The 15,856-nt window shown below is 49.1% G+C and overlaps 1 protein-coding gene across 3 annotated transcripts in view; it reads right to left on the bottom strand.

Annotated features, from left to right (window-relative positions):
- The window catches only part of TMEM240 (transmembrane protein 240), a 42,926-nt gene that overhangs the window by 3,217 nt on the left and 23,853 nt on the right, over positions 1–15,856 (bottom strand). For all 3 annotated transcript variants that reach the window (XM_053400734.1, XM_053400733.1, XM_053400732.1), the window contains exon 3: positions 763–971. In XM_053400734.1, coding sequence (XP_053256709.1) covers positions 763–971 — 209 coding nt within the window. The remainder of the gene's footprint in view (positions 1–762; positions 972–15,856) is intronic.

Genomic DNA, 15,856 nt, shown 5'->3' with positions numbered 1-15,856 from the left:
CGCTTCTCCCATGTTTTCCCTTCTCCGCCCCCCATCTTTTCTCTAAATCTAAAAGCCCCAATAAAATAAAATAAATACAGGTGCCATAAATTTGTTGACTCATGGTTCAAACACTCAGGGCTGCATCCAATACGAAGTTCTGCTCGCCCACGTGAAATAAATGGACATGAATAACTTTGGCCCACTACCGTATTTTTCGCTCTATAAGACGCACCAGACCACAAGACGCACCTAGTTTTTGGAGGAGGAAAACAAGAAAAAAAATATTCTGAATCTCAGAAGCCAGAACAGCAAGAGGGATCACTGTGCAGTGAAAGCAGCGATCTCTCTTGCTGTTCTGGCTTCTGTGATAGCTGCGCAGTCTGCATTCGCTCCATAAGATGCACACACATTTCCCCTTACTTTTTAGGAGGGGAAAAAGTGAGTCTAATAGAGCAAAAAATACGGTAATTTCAACGGTTCAACTCTGAGTAGGGCTTTGCTGGAGGAGACAACCCTTCGTTTCTGCTGGACATCTTTTAGCTCAGAAACTGGAAAGGTGGTGTTCACCTGGCTTTCCTTTCAACATAAGCACATTTTCACATCTTTGAGGACTAGAAACGTGATCCTCAAAATGGGGACGAAAGCTTGAGGAACAGAAACGAGGTACCCAGAAACCACGAGGAACCTGCTCCCCCCGGGGCACGCGAAAACACCTCCCCTTGGCGCATCGCCAGCGACAGCGAAACCCCTCCAGCAACAGGCCAGTGAGCACTCACTTACCATACCGTCGGCTTGTCCGCCAGGCCCGTACGGCGTAGTGGAGCACTCCATCCATCCACACCAGAAACCAGCTTATGCAGAATCCCAGCAAGAGTCCCAGCATCAGGTCGATTTCCTGCTTGGTGACATTGTCAGTCACAAAGTAGTTCTCCGACGAATCCACCACGGACTGGTCTCCGTCGTAGGGGATGACGTAATGAACATGGTGCCTGTGAGGTTAGGGAGGGAGAGAGAGAAAAGGAGGAAAGCATCAAAGATTGGAGGGCAAAAAAGGAGAACATGGATTTACAGCCATTAGGGATTCCGCCCAGGTCCTAGGCCGGTGCCATCGGGTGGAATCCTTGAGCCCTTGTCTGGGCTCTTGCAATGAAACAGCCCAAAGCTGATCGGTAGGATACTGGATCTGGTGGGGCATCGTTTAAAAACATCAATGCGTGTTAAGTTCACCCCCTCTGCTGGCTCACTAGCTCCTGTGTCACTGGCCAATACTGCCTCGGATACCTAAACAGGGCTAAAAGGTAAAGGGACCCTTAACATTTAAGTCCAGTAGCGAACGACTCTGGGGTTGTGGCGCTCATCTCGCTTTACAGGCTGAGAGAGCCAGCGTTTGTCCACTTCTGCAAACAGTTTTTCCGGGTCATGTGGCCAGCATGACTAAGCTGCTTCTGGCGAACCAGAGCAGCGCACAGAAACGCCATTTACCTTCCCGCTGGAGTGGTACCTATTTATCTACTTGCACTACGTGCTTTCATACTGCTAGGTTGGCAGAAGCTGGGACAGAGCAACGGAAGCTCACCCCGTCATGGGGCCTCGAACTGGCGACCTTCTGATCAGCAAGCCCAAGCGGCACAGTAGTTTAAACCACAGTGCCACCCGCATCTCTGGCTACCTACATCTAAAGCATTATGAAACAGTCATAGCTTCTCCCAAAGGATCCTGGGAGCTGTAGTTTGTTTAGGGTTCCGGGATATGTTAGGAGACCCCTGTTCTCCTCACAGAACTATAATTCCCAGACTGGTTTAGCCATCAGTTCCTCTTCCCAGGGAACTAAGGGGTTTGTAGTTTTGTGAAGAGGAATAGGGTCTCCTAACCACAATGACTTGCTTTGGTCCGTTAATTTCAACAGGTTTGGGGTGTGCATGTGACACAGAGAGAGAAACAGAGAGAATCCAAATAGCACCACCCACAACCAACTGAACGATGTGGAGCTGATCCAGCATATTTCCCTGCAGGAAGCATTTCAGTTCAACAAGGCTTGCACCAGTAAATGTTCAATTGGATGGTGTCCCCTTAGCAGAGCTCGTCACAGGGCTCAAAGTAGTTACAGTGGTACCTCTGGTTAAGAACTTAATTCGTTCTGGAGGTCCATTCTTAACCTGAAACTGTTCTTAACCTGAGGTACCACTTTAGCTAATTGGGCCTCCCGCTGCCGCCGCACGATTTCTGTTCTCATCCTGAGGTAAAGTTCTTAACCCGAGGTAATATTTCTGGGTTAGCAGAGTCTGAAACCTGAAGTGTCTGTTACCTGAAGTGTCTGTAACCCGAGGTACCACTGTATCTTTATTTTATTTACTGCATGACTTAGTTGTGTCATATCTTCCTATAAGCGTAAATCTCTTCTGTTGAATGGCACACTGCGAAGTTCCCTTGTGTAATCCTTTCTTTTTTCTGATGTTGTTGTTGATTTCTTTTTGTTTGATCTTGTGGTGTTTAGTGTCACTGGCTTTTGCCGTAATAAAACTTGGTAATATCTTCCTATACACATGAAAATGTAAAATGCTGTCACGCTGCAGTTCTTGTGGCCGACAGAAGGTGGCCGCTGCAACTGCAGCATGCTGAATAGCAGGCATGCAGGCAAGTATTTCGTGAAACATGCCTGCTGCAAGGTTTAATGGAAGGAGGGAGGCGAGTTGTGGTGGGATATGTGAGAGGGGCTGTGACAGGAGGGTGTGTAGCTACATGTGGGGGAAGGACAGCAGGCAAAAGAGTGAGCAGGGTTGATAAGCACAGTAAGCAGGGGTGGCAGCCCTTTGTGTGTGTGTGTGTGTGTATCCCAAAGCCACCTAACCAAGTAAAATACAAACAGGGAAACATAAAAACCAGAAAAACATAATGTACAATGCAAATCCATTAAAAGGATCATAGAATCATAGAGTTGTAAGGGACCACGAGAGTCATCTAGTTCAACCCCCTGCAACGCAGGAATATTTTGCCCAACGTGGGACTTGAACCCACAACCTTGAAATTAAGAGTCTCATGCTCTACCAACTGAGGTATATGGCTTGCTCTATATCAGGGGTAGGCAACCCAGGGGCCTTCTCAATCCGGCCCGTGATCAATCGCCTTCTCAATCCGGCCCGCGAATGGTCTGGGAATCAGTGTGTTTTCACATGAGTAGAATGTGTCCTTTTATTTAAAATGCATCTCTGGGTTATTTGTGGGGCATAGGAATTCATTCATCCCCCCCCAAAAAAATATAGTCATGCCCACCACATGGTCTGAGGGACGGTGGACCGGCCCACGGCTGAAAAAGGTTGCTGACCCCTGCTCTATATCATCCAACAACCTCCCACCCACTAAAATATGAGCAGCGCAGAGTAGGAGAGGCTAATTTAACTACAGTACTTTAGGTAAATTACTGGGGAGGGGGGTGAAGAGAGGAGGCCATTTCAATGCTACCCCTTGCAGGTTTTGCAAGGTTACAGGGGAGGCTGCCATTTGGCAATGGGGTGGGAGGGATTCAGGGGGGTGGAGATCATGGGTACCATTAAAGGGACCCTGCCCTTTCCCTCCTCCCCAATAAATTGGGCCAAATGGTTCAGGGTGAGGCCGTAGCTCCGGGACAGAGAATCTGCCTTGCACACAGAACGTCCCAGTTTTAATCCCTAACGTAGGGTTACCAGATGTCCCTGGTTCCCAGGGACAGTCCCCAGATTTGCAAATCTGTCCCTGGGAAACGTGGCAGCGGCAGCCTCAGCAGTCCGGAGCCAGCCTGGTAGCGCAGTGGGCTCTGGCTGGCTTCAGGAGCTGCCCGCTGCCCTGGCGCCCACCATTTTTGCTTGCTGCAACTTCCGGCAGCAAGCAGCTCCTGAAGCCAGCCAGAGCCCACTGTGCTACCAGGCTGGCTCCGGACTGCTGACTACCACTGCCGCCACCACTGCCAAAGGGGAACCGGGGACGTCTGGCGGGGTGCAAATCTCCTGCCCCCTTCCCCCTCTGTTCTGACTGATCGGGGGAGGCTCGAGAGTTGCAAGTGGGTGGCTGTTGCACATTTATTTTTCACAGGGTGTGAAAGAAGGGCTTTGCACCTTGCCTGGCAGAGAAACCGCGTGCCTTGAGCCCCTCTTGGGCAATGGCCACTTGCCCTTGACTCCTGAGCCTCCCCCAATCTGTCAAAACAAAGGGGGAAGGGAGCAGGAGATCGGGGAAGGCTCGGGAATCAAGGGTGTGCAGCGCGCCGTTGCCCAGTTTTTTAAAAACTGTGCATTTATGTTTCACAGGGTGTGAAAGAAGGGCTTTGCACCTTTATACAATATGCATGTGTGCTTGGGCCCAGGGTCTTTTGCCTCACCATCCCCACAACTGACTCCCTGTTGCTACTCAGCTTCAAAAAAAAAGAAAAGAAAAAGAAAAGTGTCCCCGATTCATTGAAAAAAAATCTGGTAACCATACTCTAATGGCATCTGCAGGTAGAGCTGGGAAGGTGCCTTATCCGAAACCCTAGAGAGCTGCTGCCAGTCCGTGCAGGCCACATTGTGATCTGACTCAGCACAATCCCTGGCATCTCCCGGTAGGGCTGTTTGAAAGCCTGGACAGCAGCTGCCGGTCAGTGCGGACGACACCAAGCTGGATGCACCAATCAGCTGACTCCGCATCAGGCGCCTTCCTAAATCCCTGCACCTAAGTGCCTTGTAAACGGTGTCCAGAAATGCTCCGCTGAAGCAGCTTTGTCACCTTGCGTCATGCCACAGCCGCCTCGACCGCAAGCCCCGTTTGGAGGCTCAGGCACGGCTGGGAGGCGTGCTGTTTTCCCTCCCCAGCAGCCGACCCTTCCCCAGTTCCCTCTCTGCTGCACTCCCGGCCTCTTCCCTCTGTTCGCCCAGCCCCTGGGACCACCCTGGCGGTGCACCTCGCTCTGGCAGCCGGACAGCCAGGCTGCAACAGAGAAGAAGGATGCTCAGCATCCCCCACATCCCCCTCGGCAATGCAACAGCCCGCATCGAGGCACTGCAGAGTCAAACTTGGTCACTGCAGCAGCAGCAGCAGCAGCAGCGAAAGAGCACATCTCCCGATTACTTCCAAGCACAGCGGCAGGAAAGCGCTCCCTCGACTCTCGCTCCCTGTTTTGTCAGGGACAGGCGCCGCTCCTCTTTGCGCCCCCGGTGGCGAGATCCTGGGGGGGGGGTCCCTTAAAATAATGGAAAGTGTTTCCGCATCTCCATATGGGCATAGAGTTTTTGTATCAAGTCACAATCTTGCCCAGATGTCAAAGAAGTTAAGTTTCGGTGGAGTGGGTGTGCGTTTGCAAACCCTCCAAGTGTTCCTGTTTTCCAGGGACAGTCCCAAATTTAGAGAAGCCGTCCCAGTTTCTGATTTGATCCTGAAATATCCCGCTTTTCCTTTGGATGTCCCTGTTTTCATTAGAGAAATGTTGGAGAGTAAGGAGTTATGTGACCCCCGAGCCAAGGGGGTAAACAAGCTTTCGAAGAACATCTGAAGGCAGCCCTGTATGGGGAAGTTTTTTTAATGTTTAATGTTTTATTATGTTTTATTATGTTTACAGTGGTACCTCAGGTTAATAACTTAATTCTTTCCGGAGGTCTGTTCTTAACCTGAGGTACCACTTTAGCTAATGGGGTCTCCCACTGCTGCCGCGCCGCCACCACGCGATTTCTGTTCTCAACCTGAAGCAAAGTTCTTAACCTGAGGTACGATTTCTGAGTTAGCAGAGTCTGTAACCTGAAGCATATGTAACCTGAAGCGTCTGTAACCCAAGGTACCACTGTATTATGTTTATTATGTTGGAAGAATGGCTGGGGCAACCCAGTCAGATGGGCAGGGTATAAATAATAAAAGTATTATTGTTATTATTGTTATTGTTATTATTGAATAAAGGTAAGGTAAAGGTACCCCTGCCCGTACGGGCCAGTCGTGTCCAACTCTAGGGTTGTGCGCTCATCTCACTTAAGAGGCTGGGAGCCAGCGCTGTCCGCAGACACTTCCGGGTCACGTGGCCAGTGTGACGAAACTGCTCTGGCGAGCCAGCACCAGCGCAGCACACGGAAATGCCGTTTACCTTCCCGCTATAAAGCGGTACCTATTTATCTACTTGCACTTAGGGGTGCTTTCGAACTGCTAGGTGGGCAGGAGCTGGGACCGAATGACGGGAGCTCACCCCGCCGCGGGGATTCGAACCGCCGACCATGTGATCGGCAAGTCCTAGGCACTGAGGTTTTACCCACAGCACCACCCGCATCCCTATTTTCATCAGAGAAATGTCGGAGGGTATGCATTTACCCAGAGGGCTCCTCCAGATAGCCCGTTTCTTGAGCCTTCATCCCAATTTGCTCTCCGAAAGCTTAGACGGAGGTTATCTGTTCTTATGGTGGTTACAGAGTGGTTCGATGTGGGCATACTTCTTCGTTTCCAATCAGTGTCTGTCCTGTAACTTCCTGCTGAAATAATTGTTCTGGCTTATTTCTCATTGTAAGAACCTAAAAAAAGAGCCCGCTGGATCAGACCAGTGACCCATCTTGTCCAGCATTCTGTTCTCACAGCACTGGCAGACTTTGGGCTTTCAAATTTCAGTGGCGCCTTGTGCTGCGCTAAAATCCTGTGCCCCCTGCCTCTCTTGCTCCATTCCACAGTATGGTTGTGGCACCCCCTGCAGCATGGCACCCAATGCGCCCGTACCAGTCACGCCACCCTAAACTGCCTTTGCTCACAGTGGCCAACCAGATGCAACCATAGGAAGACCAAAGCAACTCTCCAGCAACTAATATTCAGAGGCGTGCTCCCTCTTCTGGTGGAGAATGAACATAGCCACTGAGGCTCATAGCCACTGATAGCCTTGTCCTCCATGAACCTGCCTAATCCTCTTCTAAAGTCATCCAAGAATAAGAATAAGGCCTGGTAACAGTGGTGTAGCATGGGTTGTCAGTACCCGGGGTGATGCGGAGGGAGGGAAATGGGCAGAGTATGCATGCACATTCAGCTGTCTGTAGCACCCAGGAGATCGCAGCCGCAGAGATAAGAAAAGAAGAGTCGTTCCATTATCTGGAGAAGTCACTTCCTTGTTTGCATGGATAAGCATGCAGCTGTATTGAAAGTTTGCGCCCCCTAACAATATTGCGCCCGGGGCCCCACCAATACATTACACCACTGCCTGGTAGATCGAGCCAATGGCCCACCTAGTCCAGCTTCTTATTCTCACAGTGGTCAACCCAGATGCCTGTGGGAAACCCACAAGCAGGATCGGAGCACAAGAGCGTTATTCCTCCCTGGGGTTTCCAGCAACTGGTATTCAGAAGTATATTCCGACTGTGGAGGCAGAGCATGGCCATCATGTCTTGTAGCCCTTGATAGCTTTGTCCTCTGCGAATTTGTCTCTCCCTCTTTAGAAGCCACCTAAGTTGGTGGCCGTCGCTGCCTCCTGTGGCAGAGAGTTCCATGGTTTAACAGTGCACTTTTGCCATGCCGCGATGCAAGAGTGTTCCCCTGGATGGCAATCACACGGTTATACGGAGGAAGCATAGCAGAACAAGTAGCAGAGCAGAACCCTGTGCAGACAGTCCTGAACAAATCTACTGCTAATATGCTATTATCACGGCAATGGCATGTTGCAGAATACGCCTGTATTAAAAACCCCAGAATTGGAAAGACACTATGACTGCTCCTTATTGAGCCTTCTTTCTGATGTGCTTTCAGGGCATGTAGATGCCTTCCTATTAATCACGCCTTCCTCTCACCCTTTCCCCCATAGAATCATAGAATTGTGGAGTTGTGTGGGACCCCGCGGGTCATCTATTCCAACCCCCTTTCCTAACCACATAAAGCTTGTTTGTTTTTAAGTGGATTGGTTGTGCCAGAGGGCGCTTTGATCCACTGTAAATCAAGTGAACTTCTATTTCTGCGGTGGCCTTGGCAGTTCGCTCCTCCTAGGCCAGGGGTCAGCAAACTTTTTCAGCAGGGGGCCAGTCCACTGTCCCTCAGACCTTGTGAGGGGCCAGACTATTTAAAAAAAAGGGGGCAAATTCCTATGCCTCACAAATAACCCAGAGATGCATTTTAAATAGAAGCAAACATTCTACTCATGTAAAAACATGCTGGTTCCCGGACCGTCCACGGGCCGAATTTAGAAGGCGATTGGGCCGGATCCGGCCCCCGGGCCTTAGTTTGCATACCCATGTCCTAGGCACACATTTGCAGAGACTCTGAACTGATGGGAAGAAGGGGCAGTGCACGGAGATCTTTGACGCAGAAATACGGAAACATTGCTGGAATGTATTTTGAGGGTCAGCTGTTCTATAGCAAAGACCAACTCCATTCTGGGATTCAATGTTCTATGAAACCTCTCTCTCTCTCTCCTAATAGAAAAAGGGAATTGTCAGGTGAACTAAGGCAACGCCCCCTGCTTCAGAGGTCGGCTCAGGACGGGCAATTGCTGAGTGAATGAACAGAGGCAAGAATGGGGAACCTGTGGCCTTTCTGGTTGCTGCTGGGATTTCAGCTCCCACCAACCCCAGTCAGCAAAGCCAACAGTCAGGGACGATGGGAGTTGTAGTCGACATCTGGGAGCTTCCCATCCCTGGAATACTGCCCCGGTGGAATAAAGCCTGCTTCTGTAAGTGTGGAAATGGAAGTGGGGGTCTTTGGTGTGGACCATAACAGATCCACCGTTTTCATTTGTGAAATCAACCTCCAGGCACCTTCCAAGTGGGGGGGGGGGAGCGCTGCTGGTGTTGCAGTTCAGTCCCAGAACAGCTGCTTTGAAATCAGAAGGTACCAGGACCGCCCCTTTGCCTTCCGAGACCTTAGCAGGACTTCTTGCACATTTTCAAGCATAAGGACTAGATACTTGGGCTTTTTTCAAAAAAAAAAAAAAATTAAAGCTGGGATTCCCAACAACAAGAATAAATAGGATTCAGAAGGAGGAAGAAGAAGAGTTTGGATTTGATACGCCACTTTATCACTACCCGAAGGAGTCTCAAAGTGGCTAACATTCTCCTTTCCCTTCCTCCCCCACAACAAACACTCTGTGAGGTGAGTGGGGCTGAGAGACTTCACAGAAGTGTGTCTGGCCCAAGGTCACCCAGCAGCTGCATGTGGAGGAGCAGGGAATCGAACCCGGTTCACCAGATTACGAGTCTATCGCTCTTAACCACTACACCACACTGGCTCTCACACTGCCTTCTATCAGTTCATGCCACTGGCCTATCTAGAATAGTACTGTCCACACTGACTGGCAGCAGCTCTTTGGGGTTTTAGGCAGCGGTTTTCCCCAGCCCTACTTGGAGATGTCAGGAATTGAACCCAGGACCATCTGAATGAGAAGCGGATGCTCTGCCAATGAGCTACAGCTCTTTCTCTACAGCCTGCCCAACTCCTTGGAGAACCCCCTCATTTCTGATGACCCTCAGAGCCCCTTCCAATTCTATGATTGTATGATTCTATTCACGAGGACTGATACATTTTGCCCGGGGAGCTATTAATGGAACAGAGACATTGGTGGGTGGACAGGGGTGGGGGGAGAGGTACAGCCCTGGCTCACACCAAGGGAATCTGATAATGGAAGGTGGAGTTTGCCAGCTTGCATTGGCAACCAAATACTTCCTTATGAGCAGGGAGCCCAAGTCACAAATTCTCCCAGCCAGTTTCCCATTTGCTTAAATTAGCATCATTGGGGAGAACCGGGTCCATTATTACAGGGGGCAGGGGAATGGTACTTCTTGCTTCTGCAAAGCCTACCCATTCACTGCTCTCTTTGCCATGACTGGGTGGGAGAATGGGACCGCAGCTCAATGGGACAATCGCCTGCTCTGCATCTAGAAGGTCCCAGGTTCAATCCCCGACGTCTCCAGGTAGGAGAGACAGACCTCTGCCTCAAACTCTCTACAGTGGTACCTTGGGTTACAGACGCTTCAGTTTACATACGCTTCAGGTTACAGACTCCGCTAACCCAGAAATAGTACCTCGGGTTAAGAACTTTGCTTCAGGACGAGAACTGAAATCATGCAGCAGCGGGAGGCCCCATTAGCTAAAGTGGTGCTTCAGGTTAAGAACACTTTCAGGTTAAGAACGGACCTCCAGAACGAATTAAGGTACCAGTGTAGAGAGCCGCTACCAGAGAGTACAGACAACACTGAGCTCACTACACCAATGGTCTGACTCGAAATCAGGCAGTTTCCTTCATTTCCAATAGCCTTTTGGCAAGCTTTGCAGTGCTTTCCTCATTGGGAACAAGTTCCACTGGAGGAAATCAGGCCTCCTTCCCAGAATGTGTGTTTCAAATTGCTGTCTTCATTCCCCTTTCTACAAACATACTCAGAACAACGTTAGATCTCCATAGCACACGGCGCTTTAACCAGTGATATTAAAAACGCAAGCCCTTTTCCCAAGGAGCTGAGAAACTCAGAGGTAATCAGCTTCCAAGGCAGCCTTTCCAAACCCAAGCACAGGAAACTGCCACAGTCATCACACAGGTTCCAAGTGCAAGCGCCGATCTCCCCACTTGTGATTCCCAACAACTAGTATTCAGAGGCATTTACTGTCTCCGATGCAGGAGGGAAAACGCTGACATCAGGGTTAAAAGGTAAAGGTAAAGGGACCCCTGGCCATTAGGTCCAGTCATGGCTGACTCTGGGGTTGCGGCACTCATCTTGTTTTATTGGCCGAGGGAGCCGGTGTACAGCTTCCGGGTCATGCGGCCAGCAGGACTAAGCCGCTTCTGGCGAACCAGAGCAGTGCACAGAAATGCCATTTACCTTCCCGCCAGAGTGGTACCTATTTATCTACTTGCACTTTGATGTGCTTTTGAACTGCTAGGTTGGCAGGAGCAGGGACCGAGCAACGGAAGCTCACCCTGTCGTGGGGATTCAGCAGCCCTCAATTGCCTTCTCCTCCCCAAATGTGATCCCCTTTTAGAGCCACCCAGAAGCTTCAAACAGCAAGAAGCTGCTTAGAAGAGCTTCATCTAGGTCTATTTTTTTTGGTTTAACCCAATGGATTCACAGTTGTTGCCAAACTGATTCTCAAAAAGTTCTATCTGAATATGAAAGTTATCCATCGGCAGAAGCCCAGTTGAAAAACCAAGGGAGGGAATGTCAGCATTTTACTTGGGCCATCCCATCTGGAAAACAAAACAGCTCCATCCAATCAGATCAAGGAGGTGGCGGGTTGATGCTTATTTGAAAAGCAGAGATTCCTGCATTGCGAGGGGTTGAACTAGATGATTCCCATTCTATCATTCTGCATGAAAAGGAATCTTTGGCAAAATGCCGCTACCCTGCAGTGGACCATGTCGTAAGAACATTAGAAGACTGTGGGTGATGGATCAGGCCAAAGGCCCACCTGGCCAACCAGGTGTCTGTATGGGAAGCCCAAAAGCAGGACCTGAGAGCAACAGAAACTGTCCCCACTTGGGATCCCTAGCAACTGAGGTTCAGAAGCATATTGCCTCCAATTGTGGAAGGAGAACACAGCCATTAGGGATAGTAGCCAATGACCGTTTCATTCCCCGTGAATTTGTCTAGTCCCCTTTTAAAGCCATCCAAGCTGACCACATAGAACCTACATTGGCTCCCAGTATGTTTCTGGGCACAATTCAAAGTGCTGGTGCTGACCTTTAAAGCCCTAAACGGCCTCAGCCCAGTATACCTGAAGGAGCGTCTCCACCCACATCGTTCTGCCCGGACACTGAGGTCCAGCACCGAGGGCCTTCTGGCGGTTCCCTCACTGCGAGAAGCAAATTTACAGGGAACCAGGCAGAGGGCCTTCTTGGTGGTGGCGCCCACCCTGTGGAATGCCCTCCCATCAGATGTCACGGAAATAAACAACTATCTGACTTTTAGAAGACATCTGAAGGCAGCCCTGTTTAGGGAAGCTTTTAATATCTGATGAATTATTGTGTTTTAATATTTTGCTGGAAGCCACCCAGAGTGGCTGAGAAACCCAGCCAGATGGGCAGGGTATGAATAACAAATTATTATTATTATTATTATTATTATTATTATTATTATTATTATTATTACCACCACAGCCTCCTGGGGCAGTGAGTTCCATAGTTTAAGCACTGTGGAAAGAAGTCTTTCCTTCCACTGGTTCTGAATCGTCCAACATTCAGCTTCACCAGATGTCCACTGTTTCTCGAGTTACGAGACAGGGAGAAAAGCTTTTCTCTGTCTGTTCATGTGCTTCTGTCATGCCTCCACTTTTGGCTAAAGTAATTTCCAAAAAGCCCCAAACCTTTTCTCTCTTTTTTTTAAAAAGATGTTTATTAAAGTTTCCAATTTTTATACAAACAAAAAGAAAAAAGCAAAAAAGTTTAAAAACACATAAAATTCACAATACTTAATTTTCAATGACATATTTCCCTGACCTCCTCATACCTCCCCTTCTTGTATTCCATTTCAAATTATTTATTCAGCAAATCCTTATCTCAAAGCATTACAGCTAAAAACCCCTATCTTCCCTTTCTCATTTGCCATAAAACTCTCATGCAAAACCCAAGGTCAGTCTCACGCCTGGTAGATTTGTTTTGAAGAGGAATTTTCCAAACTTGGTTACTTAGTGGCTTAGTTGTTGTTGCAACATAGTCTCCTCTAGGGGGACACACTTCCAACTTCACTTTGCAACTTTTAAAACAAATATGGTCCTTATAGGTCCCCGGTATGCCTTAAAAGCCACAATTTCAGTGTCCTTAAAAGTTACTTTATAGTCAAAAACAGTTCTAAAAACAGTGTATCTTTCACAGAGTTATATCAAGATTCTTTACCCTTAACGTGCTGACAGTTCTTCCCACTGATCGGCTTTCCCTGTCATAGGCAGTCCGTTCCCAGATTTTAGAGGCAGCAGATATATCTTTACTTCCCTCTTTTCTTGCAGGTAAATAATACTCAGATTTCTCCCCTCCACTCCTGCAAACAGGAGGGGAATCGCTTTTTTGGTGTTGGATTTTAAGCCTTTAGAGAACGTCTTTCAAAGTTACAGCTTTACAGTCTCTTTGCTTTGATCTATTTACAAGCCGGAAAGGCAGACTTCCTGTTTGTACCTTTCCCGTTTCAGTGCCAAAATTACTGAATTTTTTCTCCAATTAATTTGCTTGATCCTACTCACGGGTAGTTGCTTTAAATTCCAATTGTCCAGAAAGAAATCAGCGCTCTCCGACCATGGCTATGCGGCTTCACTCCGCGAAGAAGGTAGACGACTCTCAGCCCCGCGCCGCTCACCCCCGTTCCGTTCCGAAGCCTTTAAAAAGGCTCCTTCGCAGCAGGGGGGGCGCAAATGGAGCCTGCCGAGTCTGCAAGTTCACAGGCTTCACTGCCTGTGATTTCTTCGGGTCCCCGCTTCGCCGCAGCGGCCAGACCCAGTCCCCGCGGAGCCGATTCCCTCCGCAGCTCAGAGGGTATCCGCCATTAGTCGCTGGCGCTGACCGGAAGTTCTCCCCAAACCTTTTCTCACAGGGGAGTCGCCCCACCTCCTTGATCACCCTGGTCTTCCTCTTCTGAACCTTGATAATATCCTTTTCTGAGGCAACCAAGTCGTTCAAACGACAAATGCGACAAATGCGTCCATTGACAACAAGGTTGGAGGGGGAGCAAAATGCACAACGCAGGAGAAAGCCATCGGGGGCGGGGGGGGGCGGACATCCTCTCTGCCAGCGTCCCAAAAGACGAGGTGAATTAAAAGGCAATAGAAGTTTCCATTGCTTTTTAAAAGGGCCGATCGATGGGATAATTTTCCTAAGTTGATCGCTGCTGATAGCAGCAAAAGCCAGCGCATTAAGACAGGCTGGGCACTGCCCGCCTTCTCCCTGCGCCAGGCTGCTAACAAGGTCATTGGAAAGACCCCCACAAGGCTGTTCATGCTCCATCGTGTTATGTGGCGATTACACGAATCCATTAGTGGCTGCGCTTATTCGCAAGGGGCTTCCCGGAGTCACCCTGCTTACAGATCTCATCCTGCCTCTCTCTCTCTCCCCCCCCCCCACACACGAGAAAAATAACAATGATAACAATTCCATAACTGGACATCTGCAGCTCTCCGCTGCCAGACAAATCAAGCTTCTGTCCTACCCAGAATGGAGTATCCAGTGAGGAATTTGGCACGCAAAGAACCTCGGTTGCTTTCCCTCCCTAAATAAGTTTCCAGTCCTCATGGCTTCCAACTTCGGGCACCTGTATCTTCCTCGCCTGGATGGAGGATGGAGAGGGGTGTGTTCAAGCTTATTGGACAAAGGCAACGTTTGCATTTGTTGCTCCGCCCACTTTTGAGATAGGTGGACCAATGGCGAGGCAGGCGCTCATATCCACACGCCCCCTTACCCCGGAATCTGACTCCTTTTTCACCATTGAGCCCTGTATTAGCCACCTTGAACTTTTAAGAAAGGCAGGACAGAAGAGTTTTCAAGAAATCTGTGCCCTCTGTGCCCAGTGGGCAGCAAGAGGTCACTGCCATCTTTCCTACCACTTGGAATTGAACCAGGGAAAATTCACATCCCTAACTCACTCCATGGCCACTGCCTCTCTCCCCTGTGCAGAAAGATGCCTTATAACAAGTCACACTATTGGGCCATCAAGCCCCATACTGTCTACACTGACTGGCAGTGTTGCTCTCTGGGGCGCAACCTCCTCCTTTGATGAGGAAGGACTCTAATGCAGTAGTTCGAGCAACTAAGCATAGAGAAGGTCCCAGCATCTCCAAACAGGTCTGAGAAAGAGTCTGTCTCTGAAACGCTGTAGAGCTGCTGCCAATCTGTGCAGGCAATACTGAGCTCAATGGCACAATGGTTGGACTCATTATAGTTACAGGCCACAGGCTGGGAAGTGCCCCTTTCTGAAAGGCAATGAAAGGCATTTATTAGTCAATTTCCCAAGGTTTAAGGTGGCTTGAGTATATCGTTTAAAACAAAACTTAAATGATACAGAAAACACAGATTTAACAGAAACACGCAAATAGACTAACCAGCCAAGCTAAAAGCTAGACAGAAGAGATATAAGTGGGTTATTGTTTCGATGTTTTGTTTTTAATTATTTACTTGTTTTTATCCTGTACAGTGGTACCTCGGGTTAAGTACTTAATTCGTTCCGGAGGTCCGTACTTAACCTGAAACTGTTCTTAACCTGAAGCACCACCTTAGCTAATGGGGTGCTGCTGCGCTGCTGGAGCACAATTTCTGTTCTCATCCTGAAGCAAAGTTCTTAACCTGAAACAATATTTCTGGGTTAGCAGAGTCTGTAACCTGAAGCGTATGTAACCTGAAGTGTATGTAACCCGAGGTACCACTGTATTTTGTTCTGTGAACCGCCCTGAGATCTCAGGACGAAGGGTGGTCTGTAAATTGAATCAATAGATGAAAGTAAATAAATAAAATAAAAAACCCTGGAGAGAGATACTGCCAGTCCGTGCAGGCAATACCAAACTCAAGGCGCCGATGCTCTGACTCCGCACAAGGCCGCTTCCTACATCCCTCGAAGCAGCCAAGCCTTTCGCAAACCTGGCAGCACACCGGCGTTCGTCGCTCGCGGTGAACATGCCCCTCCATGTCACTCTGAGAAGAAGATGCTCCCATCACAGGTGGCTCTGAGGACCAGCCGATCGTTATCGCAGCCACTTTGCCAGATTTCCCCAGGAGCAGGGATCCAAATTCGATATTATTATTTTTCCAGAATGCAAGAATGTGGAGAGAGAGAGAAAGAGAGACAAACCACCCAGATCGGCTGGTAGGCCTCTCTCCTGACACACGGGTGAGCATAACGCCGACTGACAACGCAAGATGGGGAACGCACAAACGGTCTTGAATTCATTAGCTGGGGGAAAGTGTGTCACTCTATAGAGCCGGGCCGGGAAGACAAGAGACGAAATCAGACAAGGCTCC

The sequence above is a fragment of the Podarcis raffonei genome, chromosome 8, assembly GCF_027172205.1.
Source record: "Podarcis raffonei isolate rPodRaf1 chromosome 8, rPodRaf1.pri, whole genome shotgun sequence".
Taxonomy (NCBI): Eukaryota; Metazoa; Chordata; class Lepidosauria; order Squamata; family Lacertidae; genus Podarcis; species Podarcis raffonei.
Note: the sequence above shows the minus strand (reverse complement) of the source record. Positions and strands in the feature narration are given on the sequence as shown.